At 46.2% G+C, this 20280-nt stretch overlaps 2 protein-coding genes and 3 long non-coding RNA genes across 5 annotated transcripts; 3 read left to right on the top strand and 2 right to left on the bottom strand.

The window, feature by feature from the left end:
* The first annotated feature begins 133 nt into the window (after positions 1–133).
* Tap42 (immunoglobulin binding protein Tap42) lies at positions 134–1736 on the top strand. Its single transcript, XM_033475513.2, has 4 exons — positions 134–391; positions 469–807; positions 880–1277; positions 1352–1736. Exons 1-4 carry the CDS (start codon positions 251–253, stop codon positions 1548–1550), a joined length of 1077 nt encoding a protein of 358 aa, XP_033331404.2. The 5' UTR covers positions 134–250; the 3' UTR covers positions 1551–1736.
* LOC117223303 (uncharacterized) lies at positions 1619–2664 on the bottom strand. The gene is made up of 2 exons (XR_004490903.2): positions 2400–2664; positions 1619–1856 (listed from the first exon to the last, which is right to left on the bottom strand). It is a non-coding gene; the product is annotated as an uncharacterized LOC117223303 (long non-coding RNA).
* Positions 2665–3353: 689 nt separating this feature from the next.
* LOC143260130 (uncharacterized) lies at positions 3354–6397 on the top strand. Its single transcript, XR_013034239.1, has 2 exons — positions 3354–4600; positions 4782–6397. It is a non-coding gene; the product is annotated as an uncharacterized LOC143260130 (long non-coding RNA).
* LOC143260131 (uncharacterized) lies at positions 6300–9437 on the bottom strand. Its single transcript, XR_013034240.1, has 2 exons — positions 9055–9437; positions 6300–7562 (listed from the first exon to the last, which is right to left on the bottom strand). It is a non-coding gene; the product is annotated as an uncharacterized LOC143260131 (long non-coding RNA).
* A 2983-nt stretch (positions 9438–12420) lies between these two features.
* Hey (Hairy/E(spl)-related with YRPW motif) lies at positions 12421–20065 on the top strand. Its single transcript, XM_033475520.2, has 3 exons — positions 12421–14045; positions 15201–15415; positions 18574–20065. The coding sequence occupies exons 1-3, from the start codon at positions 13405–13407 to the stop codon at positions 18999–19001; spliced, it is 1284 nt and encodes a 427-aa protein (XP_033331411.2). The 5' UTR covers positions 12421–13404; the 3' UTR covers positions 19002–20065.
* Positions 20066–20280: the final 215 nt, after the last annotated feature.

Raw genomic sequence — 20280 nt, 5'->3', positions numbered from 1 at the left:
AAAATTAATTCTAACCGATCGAATCGACATCAATCTCCTCAAGCTTGAATCTCGAGTCTGTTCCGTCAATTCGAAAGAATCGCTTTCAACTCTGTCGATAATATCGCAGTCCTAGCGAAAATTGTTGGCGGTTAGCGGCAACTTCGGGTCGAACTGTCGTCGACCATAACCTTTATCGCGAGAGTTTGTTTTTTTCCGGTACAAGGAATTGGTAAACGGTGAGAACAAGAACTGTCAAACCGACGACTCTATGACCTCGGTAGAGAATATAATGGAATCGAAAAGCGACGACAAAGATGCCGCGACGCTGTCAGAATTGTTTGATAAAGCGTTCGAGCTGTACAACGATATCAATAAGACGGATCAACCTACAAACAGCACAAAAATTCAGGTACAGAATAGAAAACCTCTTTTCGATTTAATTCATCGTCGTTGTAACGTATTACATGTTTGCTCTTTTTACGATAGTCCGACGTCAAACGAGCCATGAATATGATGGAAGACGCAACGAGGCTGGTTTCCGCAGTGGATATGTTCAGCGAAAATGAGAATTTTGAAGAACTGCCCACGGAAAATATTAAGTACTTGTTGCTTCCGGCCCTCCTTGGTACGCTTGCCACGAAAATTTGCAACGTGGATGATCGAATGCATATCGTTAACGTGGCCGAAATTTATTTCGTCGACTTCTTGAACCGCGTGAAATCGTACGGTTTGACAGATGTCAATTTACCGAAACTCCAGTCGAATGAAGATAAGGAACACGATCCCGGGAGGAATCGTTCAAACGCGGAAGCAATCACCGAAATGGTATGTTTTAAAGTAATGGTATGTTCTAATTACATACTCATGAAACTATTGTTTATTTTGGACATTTTCAAGGTACACCGCAGAAACACTAAACTGCAGAGATACAAGGAGCAGAAGGAATTAGAATCGCGTTTGGAGATTCTGAAGAATAATTTAGACAACCCGAACATCGACGATGAGGAAAAACGGGATTATTTCACGACACTCGTTAAATTGTATGTAAACTCGGCAATAGAAGAGTTGAGCATGCTAGCGGCTGAGAAGCCGATTCTAGAACACATGAAACACGTAGGAAAAAACGAAACTATGGGTTCTCAAACCTCGCGGAAGCATAAACCGTCCGCTAGCAAACTGCAGCCGATCATTATTACGCGAGACGATCTACAGAAACAAGTATTCGGAGCTGGTTATCCCAGTTTACCTGTTCTCACGGTCCAAGAATTTTATGATCAGCGTGTGAAGGACGGAGAGTTAGTATGAACATTAAAGTTTTTTTTTTCCTCTACCGACAAACTCTAATCGTGTTAATGTTTCTTCGTTGAAGCTGGCCGGATCCGGCGAAGGCTGGTACCAAATGTTTGCAAGACATGGCAAACTCGAGCGGTAACGATCAACAGGAAGAGATTAAAAAAGAAGAATTGCTCGAAGACGACGACGATGAAACGTTGAGACAGATGCGGGCCATGGACGAATACAAGGATATGCATAGGAGAGGGTGGGGCAATCGTGCGAATAGAAGCTGAGCTTACGAATGTTGCATACAAAAATTGTTATCAATCTGTTAGCTATATGCGCCATTTAATTATTTCAATTTACACTTGTTTTGTTTTCCTTTTTATTTGAGAGCGAACAAATCATTCTACATGTAATAACATTTATTTAGAACAGACTTTGTATGACCATTGCATGGTAAAGATATTTGTAGTTTACACCCCTTGTTCCTTATTTCTCCCTACAGTCAAGAACTCGATTCAAAAGCTGTTTCTTCACTCAATTCAAGAACATTTCTATCCTCACCATTCTGCTGTGCATCCACCTTCGCGCAGTTGCTTTAAAAAGAGAACGGAAGATGATCAAGAGAAAGACACAACGAACTCAGCGGGTTCTATGTATACAAAGAAGGCAAGATAACATTTTTTTGTTTGAATTTTCTTCGTAATGATTAAACTTTGAATCTTTCACGATACAATGAACCAAGTACATATACATATACAGAAATACGTATTTGTACTATGGTTGTCGGAATATTCGAATATTCGAGCGGCTTGAACGATCCCAGTATATACATTGAAAAAGTTACGCACTAAGAATGAGATTAAGAATAAGAATTAAGGTTACGATATAATCAAATTAACTATTATATTGAAATATAAAGATACGATATAATAAAAGATGTATTGAAATATATTAAATAATAATATTAATATTGTGATGACATGATTAAACAGATTTTCATTTTATGTAAAATTAATGTAATTCACATTCACTGTCCGAATATTTTTGCGACGTTAAATTTTGTCACAATCTTGTTTATCGCTTATTATACAAAAGAACATGTGCAATAAATAAACAAAATTTATGTTTCTACTTACTTTAAGAAGTGCTTTATTATATGAGAAAACAATTGATTACTATCGTAAACAATAAAAAGGAGCAATAATTCTTCTAACAATATCGTGGTCCGAATATTAACGCGAATCATTGTATTTCAGATGCCTGAGCGGTAAAAGCGTATGTTTACATTTTCACAGACACGAGTTGTGTTTACGATTTCTTTCTCCGCTTGAGGCATTCAAAGGTATAACTTTTTTTCCACATAACATTTTATTCTCTTATCTGGATTATTTTCGATAATAAATGAAAAATTGAATTATTTACTTTATTCGGATCCGATCTACGTTCTTCGTTCGTCTTGCCTGCATAAAGGAACATTTTTTTAACTCGAATATGCTTTGTAAATTTTGTGCAAGTGTATATGATCAGAAACATTTTGCCAGGTGTTGTAAATGATAAACAACACCGCGGTAAATGAAAATTACAAATCGATAACAGTCCATTGTTTAGACAACAATTTCAAGATAAAGCATACCTGCATTAAAAATTTGTACCTTTTTCAAGTCTTGTAATAGTAAAAATTTAAACAAATTAGTGATAAGTATCTTACGTAACGTAACCGATAATGCAGCGAATATTATACACAGGCGATGCAATTATTTCATAAGCGGGAGCGTATCCTATATTTCCCTTGCAGTTTACTGGTGAACAAACAATAGGAAACGATTAAATGTCAAGATAAATAATAAATCGTGAAACTTTAATACCTAAATATAGCCAGTTCTTTTTTGAGTTAGCTATAAAATATTCTATAAAACACTCGGAATAGTAGTCGAAATTTAAGAAAATGTTGGACAATCGTAATATTATTCCGCTTCTTTTGTTTTGTAGTTGAACATGGATGAAATTTATAACAAACAATAATATATCAGTATAAAATACTTTAAACAGTAGATTCCAATTTATAGAAAGACCTAAAATTTTGATAATTGCAATGATCGTCGACCTTTAAAAACACACTGTTGTATTTATTAACATTGTATGCGTGAACTCAATTAATCTCATTTTTAAATAATTTACTGCAATCAAGAATCCTTCTGTGGTAAAAATGTTTCCCTATGTTTGCAATAATAAACTTATTACTGCAAGGTAAAAGATCCATTCGAGAATTCGTACAGTGCCAATAGGGGTAGCGGTAAAACGCTCAAACTCTTAGCCAAATAACCGACAGTCGATTTAGGTTCAACAGTTTGAACGTTTTGTCATTATCCCAATTGGCGCTGTACGGACCTCGACTGGAGCTTCGTTTCTTCTCCACAGGAGGCGCCACTTTTTGACATTTTCAGGAGCAGATTCTATCGTACATATAGCGAAAAAAAACGGGACGCATCTCACTTATTCTGTGTATTTACAATAGTAAACAAACTTGTTTTGCATGACATAGATGCAGGTAGGTTTTCCCAACATTCCTATACTCCTCTAACTATTGGGTTGGCAAACTAAGTAATTGCCGATTTGTTCAATGAAATAAACAATTCTTTTTACTTGGAACGAAGTTTAATCTGTAATGTATTTTCCATTTTGTTCGATGACCTTTTGCCGTCTCTCCGACAACTTGAAAATTCCACGCTCGTAGAAACTCTGATCCTTTTCGGCCGAAAACTGAGTTAAGTGAGATTTTGCAGCGTCATCGTCGTTAAAAGTTTTACCAGGAAGGGAGTTGTCCAGGGATCGAAATAAGTGGTAATCCGATGGCGCTAGATCGGGAATATATGGTGGGTGTAACATCAATTCCCAAGCAATGTCCATCAATTTTTGCCGAGTGGACAAAGACGTGTGCGGCCCAGCATTGTCCTGCTGGAAAATGACACCTTTACGATCGACCAATTCTGCTCGCTTTTCCTTGACCGCTGCATTCAATTTGTCCAGTTGCTAACGTTCACGGATAATAAAAAATAACATAATAATAATAGTAATAATAATTTTATAATATAACATTCACGGATATCATAAAAATGGGAGTGAGAGACATCTATAACTGAGATCGGCAATTACGTAGTTGCCAACCCAATAGAAGAGAATGAAAATCATTGCAATCTTGCTGTTTCTCTTTCGCGTATTGGCTTAGCAGATGATTCCAATTTGTAGGTGCGACAGTATTATACAGGATATTCATACAGGACACTCCTCCCTTCCATAATCGAAGGACTACATTTCCTATACGCAATTGCATCCACCGGTCAGCATTGAAACTTTGTTATTTAAACCTAATATTTCCACGTTTCCATATATTTGTCTTTCTTTTTTACAAAAATGTAATCTTAGCGTTTAGTTACTTGCAATAACATAATAATAATAATAATAATAATAATAATAATAATAATAATAATAATAATAATTTTATAATATAATATTCACAGATATCATAAAAATGGGAGTGAGAGACATCTATAACTGAAATCGGCAATTACTTAGTTGCCAACCGAATACTAGTTGTCTGCTAAATTAGCAGATTTCGTGCTATTTGCCGCACATTTATCTTCCTTAAGAATACTCGTAGCTCGAGAAGAGAAAGAGTCGAAAATTACCGAACGACATCCGCTCGAAGAATTTAATCACACTATAGCCGTTATCCCACGGGATAAGAGCTAGAATGCGAATTAATGGTACGACATAGTTGTATGTTATCGAGGGGGAGACTCGCACCCCCTCGAGGCCGGACAATACAAGACATCGATTGGAAAGTGATCGATCAAACGCATCTTAATTCGCACAATGCTGCATGATGTTGTAAAATTTCAACCTGTGATCGATCGTCGATTCGCATCAAAAGACAGTTAACGAGGATGTTTACCGCTCGACGCGATTCGCTAAATAATGTGTAACCGCGCGCGATTCGATTTCAAATCAATCGCTAACGCAAGGAGTAAGAGAAAAAGCTCGGACAGCACGTGCGTTCAAGGGGGTGGGAGGTTCGCCGAGGCGTTGTTGTCGAAACAGAGGCTGTATGCGCGCTCGCTTAATGAACCGCGTTTCAGGCTTCGTCGAAATGCCCTCGGTAAACCGAACGCGGGCTCGCGTACGCGCGTTCCCATTCATCCCGGTTCCGGTCCGGCGACTCGGCCTGACAGCTGTCACCTTTTAAAATCACGCCTAAAAAAATGCTTAATATACGACTCGGTCGCGGTTCCGTAACTGTTTCTGCACGGCACTTGTTCGACTCGCGGACCGCGGCGAATCGCCAGGACGACTGGGGGTGATTTTCGAATGGGGCCGTAATTTTAGGGTGCGGGCATTCCCATCCGACTCCGCGGCCCGTGCAACGTTCATTTAAAATCCGATCGATGTACTTTCTGAATCGTGGCGGTCACCCTCGCGTGACCGCGTTCTCGTTCAGGTGCGGCTCCCTCTCTCTCTTTTTTATTTTTTCGTCGCGAAATCGGGAAACCGTTTCGCAGCGTGTGGGAACACGACGGAAATAGCCGATGTCCGCATCTAGGTCGGTCAATAACCGATTTCGGAGCGTGACCCCGGTCGCAAAACCCGAGCAAAATCGCGATCCGACCGGATCCAATCGATCGCCGGCCCAAAAATTCGCTTCTCCCGGCGACTCCGCAAAAGTCCGTCCGATCGGCTTGTAATCCGAGCACTTCGACGATAGTTAACTGCGGAGAGCTAATGCTTTTATCCGTGGTGGCTGATTAATTGAAAAGGGCCGTCGCGCTGGGGCACAGATGGTGCCCGGAAACGTCGACTGCGACTCGGCCGACTCTTCCCAAAACCTTCGAATCACGGAAGCCGACTGCGCGCGATCGTCTCGTTGCGACCAGCTTCCGTAAAATAAAAATTCGTAAGCATCGACGGAGCTACTTATCACTTACGACTTATCTCTTCCTTGCGAGCCGCTTTCCGTCAGCGTATTCATATTCAGACTCTGATTCGCTCATTTTTCAATATATATTTCACTAAAATATAATGTAAAATAAAATATAAATAATAATATATATAGATATAATAATAAATATTATAAATACTAGTATTGTTATTATTTGTTTTTTTTTTTTTTTTATTCGACTATTATCGAATATCGCGATGAAGATTTGACGGTGTGGAACTTCGAATCGATTCACATATCCCATCTTGATCAACCCCTTAATGCACAGTTTTTTTTTAAAAAGGCCGGCCAAAAAAAGTCAATTTTTTTTTAATGTAAAAAAACAATTTAGAACGTTGTCTTGGCAAGAAAATTACAAAAATACAAAAGTAATCAAAATTTTCATTGCAATTTTGGATTTTGATAACATCGCGTCCCTAAGGAACGAGGAAAGACGAAGATAAGAACACCGCCGCGACGCAAACGGAACAGTTTGCTGGCAGTTCGATGCCTCGGCGCGGACATCCGCGCACGGATTTACGAGCGCAAACAGAAGGATGGAGCGCACAATGCGTCGGCCGCTATTACCGCCGCGCGTTGACCACGGTAACGCGATCGGTGATAAATTCATATTCGACGGCGGCGGTGAGACTGGGCATCGGCTCGGCGTGCTCGAGTTCTGGCGTAACGCGATCGCCGATAAATTCATATTTCCGATCGTGTCCGGCCGACCAGCAACAAATCGTAAAGCACGCGGCCCGAGGAACACAGACGTCCGCGCATATGCGCGCGGAGCCGCGCCGAAAATCAAGTGTCGACGAACAATATCTGCCAATTATCGGACGATTGTGCCGCGGTGCCAACTGTCGGCATTGGTCAGCCGTTCGATCGGGGGAGTGAGTGACCATCGCTCGAATCGATCGACCATGTATCCGAAGGCCGGGCCGGCACTCTTTTGTTTTCGCAATAAAGACGTCGCTCCTCCCGTTCGCCGCGGTCCACGCGGCCGCCTGCCCGCCTAATCGTGACCGCGTAATTTTATGCGTGTTTGCTTTGCACCCGGGGACGAGGAACTAGCTGCACCAGCTACACGCACACGGTCGGTTGTTTGTCCAGAAGATGGGCCGGACGAATCCACTCGAAAGCCCGTCCCGCCGATCTCCGTGAAATTATGAATAAATATTAGCGTGTCCCATGAGTTCTTTCCTCTTTTCTGATGCGAAACGATTACACGATATTTCTCGTTTAAAGTTGATTCAGCGAGTTATATATGAACCGTTCTGCTCTGTTACCTTCTTCCATCTTTCGGGAAGCCTCGTTATGCCGTCTGTTGAAAAAAAAAGGAAATTTTAGCCTCGAACAAAAATTAAGCTATAGTTTACTTAGTACTAAGATACTAAGATATCGGTTTGAACGAACTTGGTCAAAGGGAAATAGTCCCTCAATGATTGCGAAGTCAGGACTTCGTCCGAAGAAAGTTCTTTCGCGCGTTTGGCGGGACTGGAAAGGCGTAGTCTACCGCGAGCTCCTTCCTCAAGGTGAAACGATCGATTCGGCTAAATATTGTAATCGACTCGATGAATTGAAAGCCACCGTAGCAGAAGAACGGCCAGAATTGGCGAGCCGACGCGGCGTCGTTTTTCATCGCGACAACGCAAAGCCGCGCGTGTCGCGTTGTTCGTAAGACAAAAATGATTGCAGTTCGCGATTGGAACGTTCTACCTCGTCCTCCGTACTCCCCAGACATTGCTCCATCCCGATTATTACTTGTTCTTCTCGTTAAAAAATTCTCTCCGTGACAAACGGTTTAAATTCGTAAGCGAGATAAAAACGCACCTTGAACAATATTTTGCAAATAAGCCTCAACAATCTTGTAAAGACGGTGTTGGGATTATGGAATGAAAGTGAATATGATTCTAATTCTTTTCTTAAAAAAAGACTTTATTTTATTCCTTTATCGAGAGAAGGTATATGGGCGAAAACGATCGAGCGACCAAACTCTACCGAGAGTCCGGTAAGAGAAAAACGCTTCTTTTATACCCTTCTTGGGTTCGTCTTATCCACCAATCAGAGACGTTTATTTGTCGCGTTTCACATTGTATACGTGACGCTGGGATCCCCAAACAGTCAGGGCACGATGTGTATCTAATGGTACCGGTGATGATGTATCGCGGTATCTATTATATACAGTTTACATCACCGTCGTTGCCCGCTGACGGAACCGACGAAAATGTAAACCGACATCTTAGTATCTTAGTACTAAGTAAACTGTAGATTAATTTTTGTTCGAGGCTAAAATTTCAACAGAACTTTTACACTGTGATCGATGTTCCGGGCCGATTATTAGAATGTCACTGCTCGCTCGCATAATTAACCCTTTCGCTACTACGGACCATATATAGTGGCTTTCCATATGGTGCCACTGAGGTACTACGGACCACTATAGTGGCTTTCCATAAGATGCATTATATTGCATAATGTTATTTCCTCTCATACTGTAAATTAAAGAGCGCATGCTAAGACGTTATAAAATACCCTGGAATACCCTTTATTTATAAATACCCTTTGGAGAAAAATTTTTTCGTTCGAAAAATTCATTCAATTCGAACAGCTTAGGTTCTCCGCCGACCGCCGCGGAGTACCGACTTCCGCTGACGATCGCCGTCGCGTAGCGTGCAGTGATGTCGCAGCGCTCTGTTCAGCAGAAGTACCGCGACGGAGAATCCGCCCGTAGCGAAAGGGTTAATGGCCTATTTATACCTGTGTCTTATCTCTTGTTGGGACTGAGAGTGGGGCGAGAAGGGTCAGCGTTACAATACCTGCGTCTTATCTCTTGTTGGGACCGAGAGTGGGGCCGGAAGTGTCAGCGTTACATCGGCGACCATACTCCGCGCCGACGCGGTCCCTTCGTCGTTCACGTTTTACGCTGACGTGGTGTCCCTTGGACGACGGCAAGTCGCGGAAGACACCGTTCACCGAAAGATGCTGCTAACAGACTGCGGTTCTTGCGCGGAATCGTCTTGCGATCGGGCCCCAGGTTCGCGCGCGCGCGCGCGCGGGAGCACACGCGCGGGCACGCGCGGGCACCTCGATTCGCGGCGAACGGCACGCGACTTCTGCACGTGAAGTCGCGTGCCCGCCGGAAGCTCTAGACCGGATACTTTGTTCGGACCGACACGGTCCCGCGGAAACGCGTTTACTTTACCGATTCTGAGTCACGCTGCCAGCCTTTCGCGGCGTCGCGACGGTCGCAGCCGTCCCTCGACGTTCAAAAAGTATCGAGTTCGATTTCATTCGTGGCGTCGAGCGAATTTCTTTCAATTCATGCACGAATCCAAACATCGAGCTTCTCAGCGAGTCGAAGACGTCTTACGTAATATTCGATTGTCGCGTGCGATACATTTAACCTTTTCGCAGTCTCTCGTGCACAGTTATATGGCGATACCATTCAGGCTTCGATTTTGTCATCGTAAACTTCGGACGGTTTACCAGAACGTTGGTCATCTTCGAGTGCACCGTCGAATTATCATTTATTTCGAAGTTTACAAAACGTTTTAAATGGTAAAAATTGCAATGATAACGATAGCCTCGAATCGCACTCGATCGAATTTTTTTACCGATAAGTAGCGGAAGTTTCATGAGCGCGGAGTCATGAATTTACCAGAAAGATGGCAAAGGGTCATCGAACGGAATGGAAAATATTTGACTGATCGAGGTTCATTTCTTGTCCAGAAAAATTAGAGTTTTATTTCACATCGAAATACCGAAATTACTTTCTTGCCAATCCAATATGATCCCAGTCGTTGTAGCTGTGAGAACACGTGAACCCACCCCTCGTCGACGCAAACGCCACTCGAGAGGAGCCGAAAACGGGTGCGGGAAGTAGAATACGCAGAATGCACGGGATACGTAAAATACGCGGAATGAAGAGAGAGAGGGAGGGAGAAAAAGAGAGAGAGAGGGAGAAAAAGAGAAGGAGAAAGAGAGAGAGAGAGAGAGAGGGAGGGAGAAAGACAGAGAGAGAGACAGAGAGAGAGGGAGAGAGAGAGAGAGAAAGAGAGAGAGAGGGAGAGGAAGAAAGAGAGAGGGAGAGAGGGAGAAAAAGAGAGAGAAGGAGAAAGAGAGAGGGAGAAAGAGAGAAAGAGAGTGGGAGAAAAAGAGAGAGAAGGAGAAAGAGAGAGGGAGAAAGAGAGAAAGAGAGAGGGAGAAAGAGAGAGAGAGAGAGGGAGAGAGAGAGAAACGTAGGAAGCTCCCGAAGGGTGAGGCCAAATTATTTGAATCGCGATGCAACGGTGAGCAAGAATGACACCGGCCAGCGGCTGGAATGGCCACGCGATCCACTTTCTTCCCCTAACCCCTCCGAGCGCGGCGGACACGCGTGCCCGACGTGTGCGGATCCTCTCGCGAGAGGATCGGCCACGCGACACCGTTCTCCATCCACTCGCCTTATCTCTTCTTCGAGGTCTTGTCGCAGGAACGACCGAGAAACGGTCCGCCGCGACGCGTCCGAAATCGGCGGAAATGCGCGCTAATCGCTGAACAATGGGAAAGAATTTGAATTCTTAATCGGAGCGATAAGGGGGGGAAATCTCTGTTTCCCGTCTAAATAAATGAAATATCCAGCTGGTGGGACCGCGGCGGAAAGTTAACGATACGATTAGTCAGCTCGGTTCCCAGGCGCGGGCCGACGATAATCGTGCGAGCGCGTGCTACGTACCATTCCTGTGTGAACTTTATCGTCGCCGAACCTCCCTGTCCCACACTCTCTCTCTCGCGCGCGCGCTATCTCTCCCCCTCGCTCTCCCTTTAGACGCCCACCCTTCGTGGCCGCGTGAATCGACTTCGAGGGGGCAGCTAGGGTGGTGGCCAAGTGATTTCATGGTGGCGCGCGCGTATCAATTTACGGGATCGAGGGCTAAAGTGGGCGAGACGGCTCGGATTTGCTTGGATTTCGAAAATATTTCTCTGCGAACGTCGTCCCGCGATTTCCTCGATCGGTTTCCTCCTTGGACCGAGGAGGAATAATTACGGCAGGTGCAGGCGAAAAAGAAGAAGAATTAATGCGATCTTTATTCGTCACAAGTTATCGGCGGACGATCGAACGCAAGAAACAAATAGGAATTTCGGATAGAAATTCCAATAGAAGTTCCACTACACGATAGAAGTACGCTCCCACTGTACGGGGTGCCGCGCCGAAAATGCGCACACAACGCAGGGTCGGTCCACTTTTGTACGAAGATTTTCTGAAGCGTTAAGCAATGACCGTGCCTAATCCGTTTCTAAATCTTTCGTTTCCTGTAAACATTCTGTAAGGGGCCTAGAATATGTTAAAATCTGTGAAGAAGTTTCGAAGAAAAATGTAATCTGAAATTTTTTCAATCGATTCAGATCAAACGATAATTATACTTGCAGCTGTTTTTTCGGAATCCTTGTAAGAAAAGACTTTATCCGTTCGAGTCCCAGAGATTATCCAGAAAACACGGTCGAAAGATGCCAAACGGCGTGATAGCGCTGCTTGGGACTCGAACGGTTATTAGAATAGTTTCTAATATGTCAGAAATATGGCTTACACGGATGCCAGATGTATTCGGCACTCGTCCATATCGGTCGTCGGATGGATGCCGGATATATCCGGCGCTCGTACCGAAAGGGTTAACGCCGCGAACGAATGCGCTCCGAATGAGAAAGAATACGTTCTCTTTGTTCGTCGGATAAATTCTCGCCGAGATTAAATTATTTATCCCGAACAACGACGAAAATCTTCGCTCGTCTTTCACTCGTTTCGCTCGAGATTTCCATTCGGACAAACGCTTCTCGCCCGACTCTGTTTTAAACGTCCCGGGTGCGCCGATCTCCTCCTAGTTGAACGAACGAGATCGTTCTCTTATTTACAAGAAAAATATGTATACTTTTATGTACACTGTACAGGACCGCGCTCGCCATTCGGCAGACCTCGCGAGCCAAGGTAATATAGAATAAATAATATCGCGCTAATATTCCGCTATTAGGTACTCGCATGACTATCGATCGTATCACACATAGAGAAAACACTTCGGTGCGTATTTCGGTGGATCGTGCCACGGATCCAGCTTTCGATCCGGATGGATGCCGCATATACCCGGCGCTCGGCCACACAGCTGACCAGATGTACCGAAAGGGTTAATACGATTTCCATTTTACGCAAGTTATCGGGGCCCATCGATTGCCGGAAACAAACAGAGATTCCAACGAGGATTAAAATCGATCTAAGCATTGTTCGCTAAAATCCGTGGTCCAGCGAGAAGAGACGGAAGCAGCGAGTACCGTCGTCTGGATTCAAGACGGACGTCCAGAATATGTAGGCTCGATGGCGCTGGATCGTGGAAACGGGCGATTTTCGGGCTTGCGGAAGAGAGGACGCGAGGCGAGAGAGGCTAAGCGCCGCGAACGCGAAACGTTCCCACGATAATCGCCCCCTTCGATCGCCCCCCCCCCCTCCGGCCGTCTCGTCCCGTCTCGTCCTGCTTCGGTCTAGCCTACGCTACCCTCTCAGGACGAAGTAACAGGGGTTCGGGGCTCGAGGTTGCCTTTCACCTTGAATCGAGGAGCGAAAGAGAGAAGTTGCCCCCCACCAAACGGGGGAGCGGAGCAAGACTCCCCACTCCGTGGGCCGGAGTTGGGGCACGGAACGGGGCACGCGGTCGTGTGTCGTCCCCGGTCCTCCCGCACACGACATACGTCGGCCGCCACGCGACCAGTGCACACGCACGCGAGTGCGTCTCGCAGCAGCCAACAGCCAACAACAGCCAGCAGCCAGGAACCGCGCGCGGTGTCCGCCGAGCCAACTCGGTCTACGCTTCTTCGGGCCGCGCGCAATTTGCTCGCGCATTTGCTCGCGCACGCGACCGCGACCGCGACCGCGAGCCGCCGGTGTCCTCCGGCACGTGTGAATCCGATCGACGTTCCCGCGTAACAAGTGTCCATCGCCGTGTCACGCGCGTCCACGTTCAGGCCGAACATCGGCCGACGATCTCTCGACGCGATGACGTCCCGCCCCGACGGATCCGTCGCGTTCGCGTTGCCGACCCGGTGCGTCCACTGAGCCGCGAATAAAAACAGTTCGCGGCGTCTCGCGTTCTTCTCGCGCGAACGGTTCACGAGTGCCCGCGATCGCCGAGTTTGCCAAGAAAATGTGGCGAGTGGTGGTCGCGCGGTCCGACGAGAACAGCACCCTGCTGTCCTCGGAGATCGCCTCGGGCCCCGTGGGCGCCGGCCACATACCCAGCCTGCCGGGGCCGCCCTCCGGCCACCACTGGGGCTACCCGCCGCCGCCGCATCCCTCTTATCAGCCGCAGCATCCCGACATGCGGCACCATCACGACATGAGGCCGCCGCCCCACGAGCTTCGCCATACCGCCGGCCCGGACCCGAGGGCCCAGGAGATCAGGCACGACTCGCTGAGGCCCGACCTCAGGCCCGATCTCAGGCACCCGGACCTCAGGCACCCGGACATGCAGAGGCACCAGGAGCTGCACAGAGCCGAGATGCAGAGGCACCAGGACATCAGGCATCAGGAGATGACGGCCATGAGGCAGGACATCGCTGCCGAGATGAGGCCCGGGCACGAGTTCGATCTCAAGATCGACGTAGCGGACATCAGGAACCAAGAGCAGCCTGGTCAACAACAGCAGCAGCAACAGCAGCAGCAGCAACAACAACAGCAACAACAGTCGTCGCAGCAGAGCCAAGCGCATCAGCAGAGGAACCTGAAGAGGGCCATGAGCGACTCCGACTGCGACGACGTCTTCTCGGAAGAGAGCGGCAAAGAACCGTGAGTACACGAGGAACGATCGTCTTTCGATCGCTAGAAATGGGAATCTACCTACCGATTCGAGACGATTCTCCGAAATCGAGCGGCGAAACGCTTTCGATTGCATTTATCGTAGAAGAGAATGAAAATCATTGCAATCTTGCTGTTTCTCTTTCGCGTATTGGCTTAGCAGATGATCCCAATTTGTAGGTGCGACAGTGTTATACAGGATATTCATACGGGACACTCCTCCCTTCCATAATCGAAGGACTACATTTCCTATACGCAATTGCATCCACCGGTCAGCATTGAAACTTTGTTATTTGAACCTAATATTTCCACGTTTCCATATATTTGTCTTTCTTTTTTACAAAAATGTAATCTTAGCGTTTAGTTACTCGCGACACTTATTAAGTTATACGAGCCGCTCATTTGCCAGATCGATTAATTCTACAGAACAGAAAATCAGAAATGCGATGAGATAATATACGTTGTTGTTTTCCAAAAGTTCCTTCAAAATAAAAACTGAAATAAACATATATATAATATATAATATAATATAATATACATATATATATGTATAATGCATAAATTCAGATGTTGCTTTCATATAAAAACACGTGGAATGAATAAGATAGAATAGTTTCGGTGTAATTGTTACGACAAGATTAGGAGATTTTATTCGCTCGCTTGCATTTTTTCACTCGGCGGCGACACTTTGATTAGCCATATTGTAGAGTTTCGCAACATATGTCGGAACGCGTTCTCACAATCGCCGGATAATTAAACGGCGATTGTTCTCCGGTTCCGCGGGATCGCGGCGCGTCTCGCTTTCGACCCCGGCGCCCAGTCCTTTTCGACCGGAAGTTACAAAGCCGCCGCGGCATCGATTATTTAGGTGCTCGCTCGTCCCTCGGGGCTCGTCTCTCGAGCTGTCGGAATCGTCGCGCGAGTTGAAAGCGTTCGCGCGCGAACGTCTCCGATCGCGGGAAGGAGACGGGGCGAACCCGCGAGTCGCGACGCGGGGGATGGGACAGGATCGAACGAAACGGGCGGGAAGAGGGAGGGAACGTCGCACGCGAATATTTGAAACGTAACTGGCGGATCCGAGCCGTCTGTGCGACTCAGGCCGACTCACCGGCCTTTGTTTGCCGTTTTTCTTTTTGCTCGATATAGTTGCAACTCGCCCGGAGGCGACTCCTGTCAGCACGCGTCGCGTAAGCGCAGGAGAGGGATGATCGAGAAGAAGCGTCGCGACAGGATAAACGCGTCCCTCGGCGAGCTGCGGAGATTGGTACCCGCAGCGGCGAGGGATCCGCACAGCGGCAAATTGGAAAAGGCGGAAATCCTGCAGCTGACCGTCGAGCATCTGCGGACGCTCCGGAACAAAGGTAAGTTCTCTGGATAGTCGCGACTACTGCTGCTACTACTACTACCCTTTTGCTCGCGTTCCCGATCGAATCGTCGCGGTCCTCGTCGATCCGACGGCGACCCTAACCGCGACCGGAAGACACCTGTTGACCGTGGGACGTCGCGCGAACCTCGGCGACCGTCGGCGTAACTCTGCAACCGAACAACCATCTGTCGTCTGTTACGTCGGTCCGTAACGATATCCTCCACTCGTTTCACGCTTTTCCACCCTCCTCGTTTAATTACCGGCCACCTATGCTGCTGCACACCTATCCGCGGCCCCTATTGCTCGCAGGTCCGTTCGAAAGATCGAAAAATCTCCGGTGAAACGCCGCGGTAATTTCTCTCACATCGTCCTTCAGCTTGAGAACGATAATGGACAATTTGGGGAAAGCTGGGCCAGGAGAAAATAGATTGTTGAAATTATAAATTGTAGTAAATTATAGTTGAGGTAAAAAATGATAAAAAAATAGTAAATAGTAAATAAACAGTAAATAAATAGTGAATAGGAAATAAATAGTAAATAATAAATAATAAGTAAATAGCAAATAAATAATAAATAGTAAATAGTAAATGGTAAATAAATAATAAATAGTAAATAGTAAATGGTAAATAAATAATAAATAGTAAATGGTAAATAAATAATGAATAATGAAGTAGTAAATGTTAAATAAATAATAAATGGTAAATGAATAATGAATAATAAATAGTAAATAGTAAATAAATAATGAATAATAAATAGTAAATGAATAGTAAATTATCATCGAATGTGATACAGAATTTGGAAAATAAATTTCTCTTTTCAAACCAGTAGTTACACGTGGAAATATCATTTCATATATATTCGAACACTGTTATCATTCGATTACGCGAGAAGGTAAAAATATTTCTAGACCATTTACTATTTCAAAAATCTATCTGTCCCGGGCACTGGTTGTTGCGGCAACTATAGCGGCAACTATAAAAAAAAGAGACGAGCCGCGAGGCTCGAATAATCGTGTATCTCATCGTCTCAAATAAATCCATTTTTACTTACATTGTTGTGGGACAATTCGAGCGAATTTACTGCGACTGGTCGGCGATGGGAACGCCTAAATGGTGTGTCGAGCGGGGACAAAGTATCCACGGCGAATAGAAAATACCGCGGGAATCTCCGGTCCCGTCCGTGATCCCGAATAGGATCGAGGCCGGAGAGAGCGTGTACCGCTAGTCGAGATATTCCCGGAGGAGGAGCAGGTGCTGGGACCCGAAACGGAGATCCTGTGGGAAGGATAGGAAGTCAACGACTCTTCCGAGGCGGTATTCCCACGATTGGTGGCGGTGCTAGGTGGTGGGGTACCCCCGCGCCGAGCTCGGCACCCTCCGCGGACGAGCCGCCGACTCCCTTGCTCCCTTGCTCCCTTGCTCCCTTACTCCCTTACTCCCATGCCCACGGTTGGGACAGATGTCGAACTCTGTGGGAAACCGACTCGCGTCCCGTTCCGTCCCGTTTCGTTCTATTCCGTGTGTCCGTGTACGCTTATGCATACGGTATTTGCCAAATCGACCCTCGAGCACCTCCGGAGATGCCGGCGATAGCATGCACTTTATACACCCTTACACATCCGTAAAGTAGGTTCAACGATCCTATAAGAATATTCGTTTATCAACGACGACCACCTTTCGTTCGTGAAACGGGAATAAGAGCGAATCGAGTTTCATGGGGGTCGGTGCTAAGAGGATATGTACTTTCAGTCTTTTAATCGACGTTGATTCGGCCGAGATACGACAACTTTGGAAAATTAACCCTTTGCACTCCGCTGTCCCCTCTCGTGGGACATCGTAATTCTAGCATATCGCTCGGATGTCCCCTCTCGTGGGACATTCAAGTTTATTAGCGATTACGGGGAATCGAGTTATTTCGGCGCAACTTTTTCAGACATGCATGTTTCCCTAAAGTTTTCTCTTGAAACGCTGAGTAGCTGGTAGTCAACGTCCAGAATGGTTCGAAGTGCTAAGGGTTAACGTAGAGACCTATACGCGAGAAGCCTAAAAATTCGTCCTAGAGAGCAGCTCGAATGCAGCGAATTCTCTCGAATTGTCCCACAGATTGTAAACAAAACTGGACATCTCGAGAAGAGAAGACGCGATTGTTCGAGCCTCGCCGTTCCTTTTTATATCTGTTGACGATCGACAACTATATCAGATCGAATCATGCATAATTTCCGTCTCTATATCAGACGTTTATTTTATTCCTTTCTTTTTTATATATTCATTTATTTTTGTTTTATTTTACTTATTTGAAGTCCTTATCTACTTAACACTTTATCGTCCGGTCGTGGTTGAGACTGCCACTCAGTAAGGACTGGCTTAGTCGCGCGCGCATTTGCTCCCAGTACCGGCTAAATTTTCGCTATTCATTGTGTTCTGCTTATTCCTTTAAAAATAATAATAAATAATAATATAATTATTATAATTATAATTCATAAGGATATGGGGAGGTCAGCATACAGGAGGTCAGCTACTAACAAAACAGTAAAGAAGCGAAAACCGTCGATAGCTAAAAGTCGATTAATAGGCTATCGGTCGATAAGCATTGGCAATCGAAAAGCCGATTAATAGGCTAGCGATCGATAAACATTGGCAATCGAAAAGCCGATAAATAGGCTAGCGGTCGATAAAGTGTTAACGAAAGCAAAAGCTCGTTTGCCCCGGTGACTCGCAGCGGGTAGATTCACGAACAATAGATCCTACGTAGCCGCATGGACAGTTATTTTGCAGTTATTCGACTCGAGCCAATATAAAAACAAGCCGCGAGACTCGAATAATCGCGTCTCTTTCCTCCAAATTCTGTTCATTTCCGTTCACAAGCCGAGGTACACAACCCGAGAGAATTTTCTGTACCGCCAACAATATTTCCTCGCGGATCCAGCGATGCCCAAGATCCTAGATCATCGGGGTATTTGCATGGAACGCTATAGGGGTCTAATAAGGTTCCCACGCTGCTACCTGTCCCATCGACCGTCACAATGGCAGCCGTCAGCCGGTGGCCGACAGCCGGCTACGAGAGAGACACCCTGCGAGAGAGCTCGCCTGGCGATCCTCCTTCTCGAGGACGAGTTTGGGAAGCGACTCTACCAATGATCGGTTATCCTTGCAGGACCGGAGGGCTACGACAGTACAAAGCTGGCGATGGACTACCACGCGGTGGGCTGGGGCGAGTGCGCCGCGGAAGTGGGCCGCTACCTCGTCACCATGGAGGGCCTGGACGAGAGGGACCCCCTGAGATTGCGACTGCTCTCCCACCTGCAGAGCTTCCACCGCGAGCACGCACCGGGCCCCGGCCCCGGCCCAGGTGGCCACGGACCCGTCCCCTCCGCCGTGCCCCCGCCAACGTCTCTGACGTCGACGTCTTCGACGAGCAGCTACGAGCCGGCGAGCACCGTCTCCGGGATGCCGACCGGCACCGGGGCCATGCCGCCCCTTCTAGGCGGCGGCGCCCTCGGATGGAGCCAGTATCCAGGCCAGTACCCTCAGCAGCAGCACGGCAAGCCCTACAGACCCTGGGGAGCGGAGCTAGCATATTGAGGCCTGGCCTCTCGGATCAACCCTTCGCGGACGTACCTGGACGAAAGCGGAGACCCTTCGAGTACCATGACGCCGCGGTAGCGACCGCGAGCTGGCCTCATCGATTGCAATGCAAATCTTTTCGGTCTCTCGGTGTTCGCAAAGGGCTGATCCGAAGCCGGATCGAAAGCTGGATCCGTGGCACGGTCCACCGAAATACGCACCGAAGTGTTTTCTCTATGTGTGATACGATCGATAGTCATGCGAGTACCTAATAGCGGAATATTAGCGCGATATTATTTATTCTATATTACCTTGGCTCGCGAGGTCTGCCGAATGGCGAGCGCGGTCCTGTACAGTGTACATAAAAGTATACATATTTTTCTTGTAAATAAGAGAACGATCTCGTTCGTTCAACTAGGAGGAGATCGGTGCACCCGGAACGTTTAAAACAGAGTCGGGCGAGAAGCGTTTGTCCGAATGGAAATCTCGAGCGAAACGAATGAAAGACGAGCGAAGATTTTCGTCGTTGTTCGGGATAAATAATTTAATCTCGGCGAGAATTTATCCGACGAACAAAGAGAACGTATTCTTTCTCATTCGGAGCGCATTCGTTCGCGGCGTTAACCCTTTCGGTACGAGCGCCGGATATATCCGGCATCCATCCGACGACCGATATGGACGAGTGCCGAATACATCTGGCATCCGTGTAAGCCATATTTCTGACATATTAGAAACTATTCTAATAATCGTTCGAGTCCCAAGCAGCGCTATCACGCCGTTTGGCATCTTTCGACCGTGTTTTCTGAATAATCCCTGGGACTCGAACGGATAAAGTCTTTTCTTACAAGGATTCCGAAAAAAACAGCCACAGGTATAATTGTCGTTTGATCTGAATCGATTGAAAAAATTTCAGGTTACATTTTTCTTCGAAACTTCTTCACAGATTTTAACATATTCTAGGCCCCTTACAGAATGTTTACAGGAAACGAAAGATTTAGAAACGGATTAAGCACGGTCATTGCTTAACGCTTCAGAAAATCTTCGTACAAAAGTGGACCGACCCTGCGTTACGTGCGAAAGCGAAAGGGTTGACCGGGTGGCGGGCGCCGGGTCCATTTGGACCCGTATCTGCAAACATTCCATCCGAATTCTAATTTTGCGGCGGTCATGTGTAACGATTAACTATTGATAGCGAAACTAATGAAAGAATTAACTTCGGCCTCGACGAACAGAGATTTTAATAATATACAAATGAAAATTAATCGCGAAGATTTGAACGGACCTAGTCCTTAAGTGG

This window comes from Megalopta genalis, chromosome 10 (genome assembly GCF_051020955.1).
Source record: "Megalopta genalis isolate 19385.01 chromosome 10, iyMegGena1_principal, whole genome shotgun sequence".
NCBI lineage: Eukaryota > Metazoa > Arthropoda > Insecta > Hymenoptera > Halictidae > Megalopta > Megalopta genalis.
The sequence above is the reverse complement of the archived record's forward strand: the minus strand, read 5'-3'. Positions and strand labels throughout refer to the sequence as shown.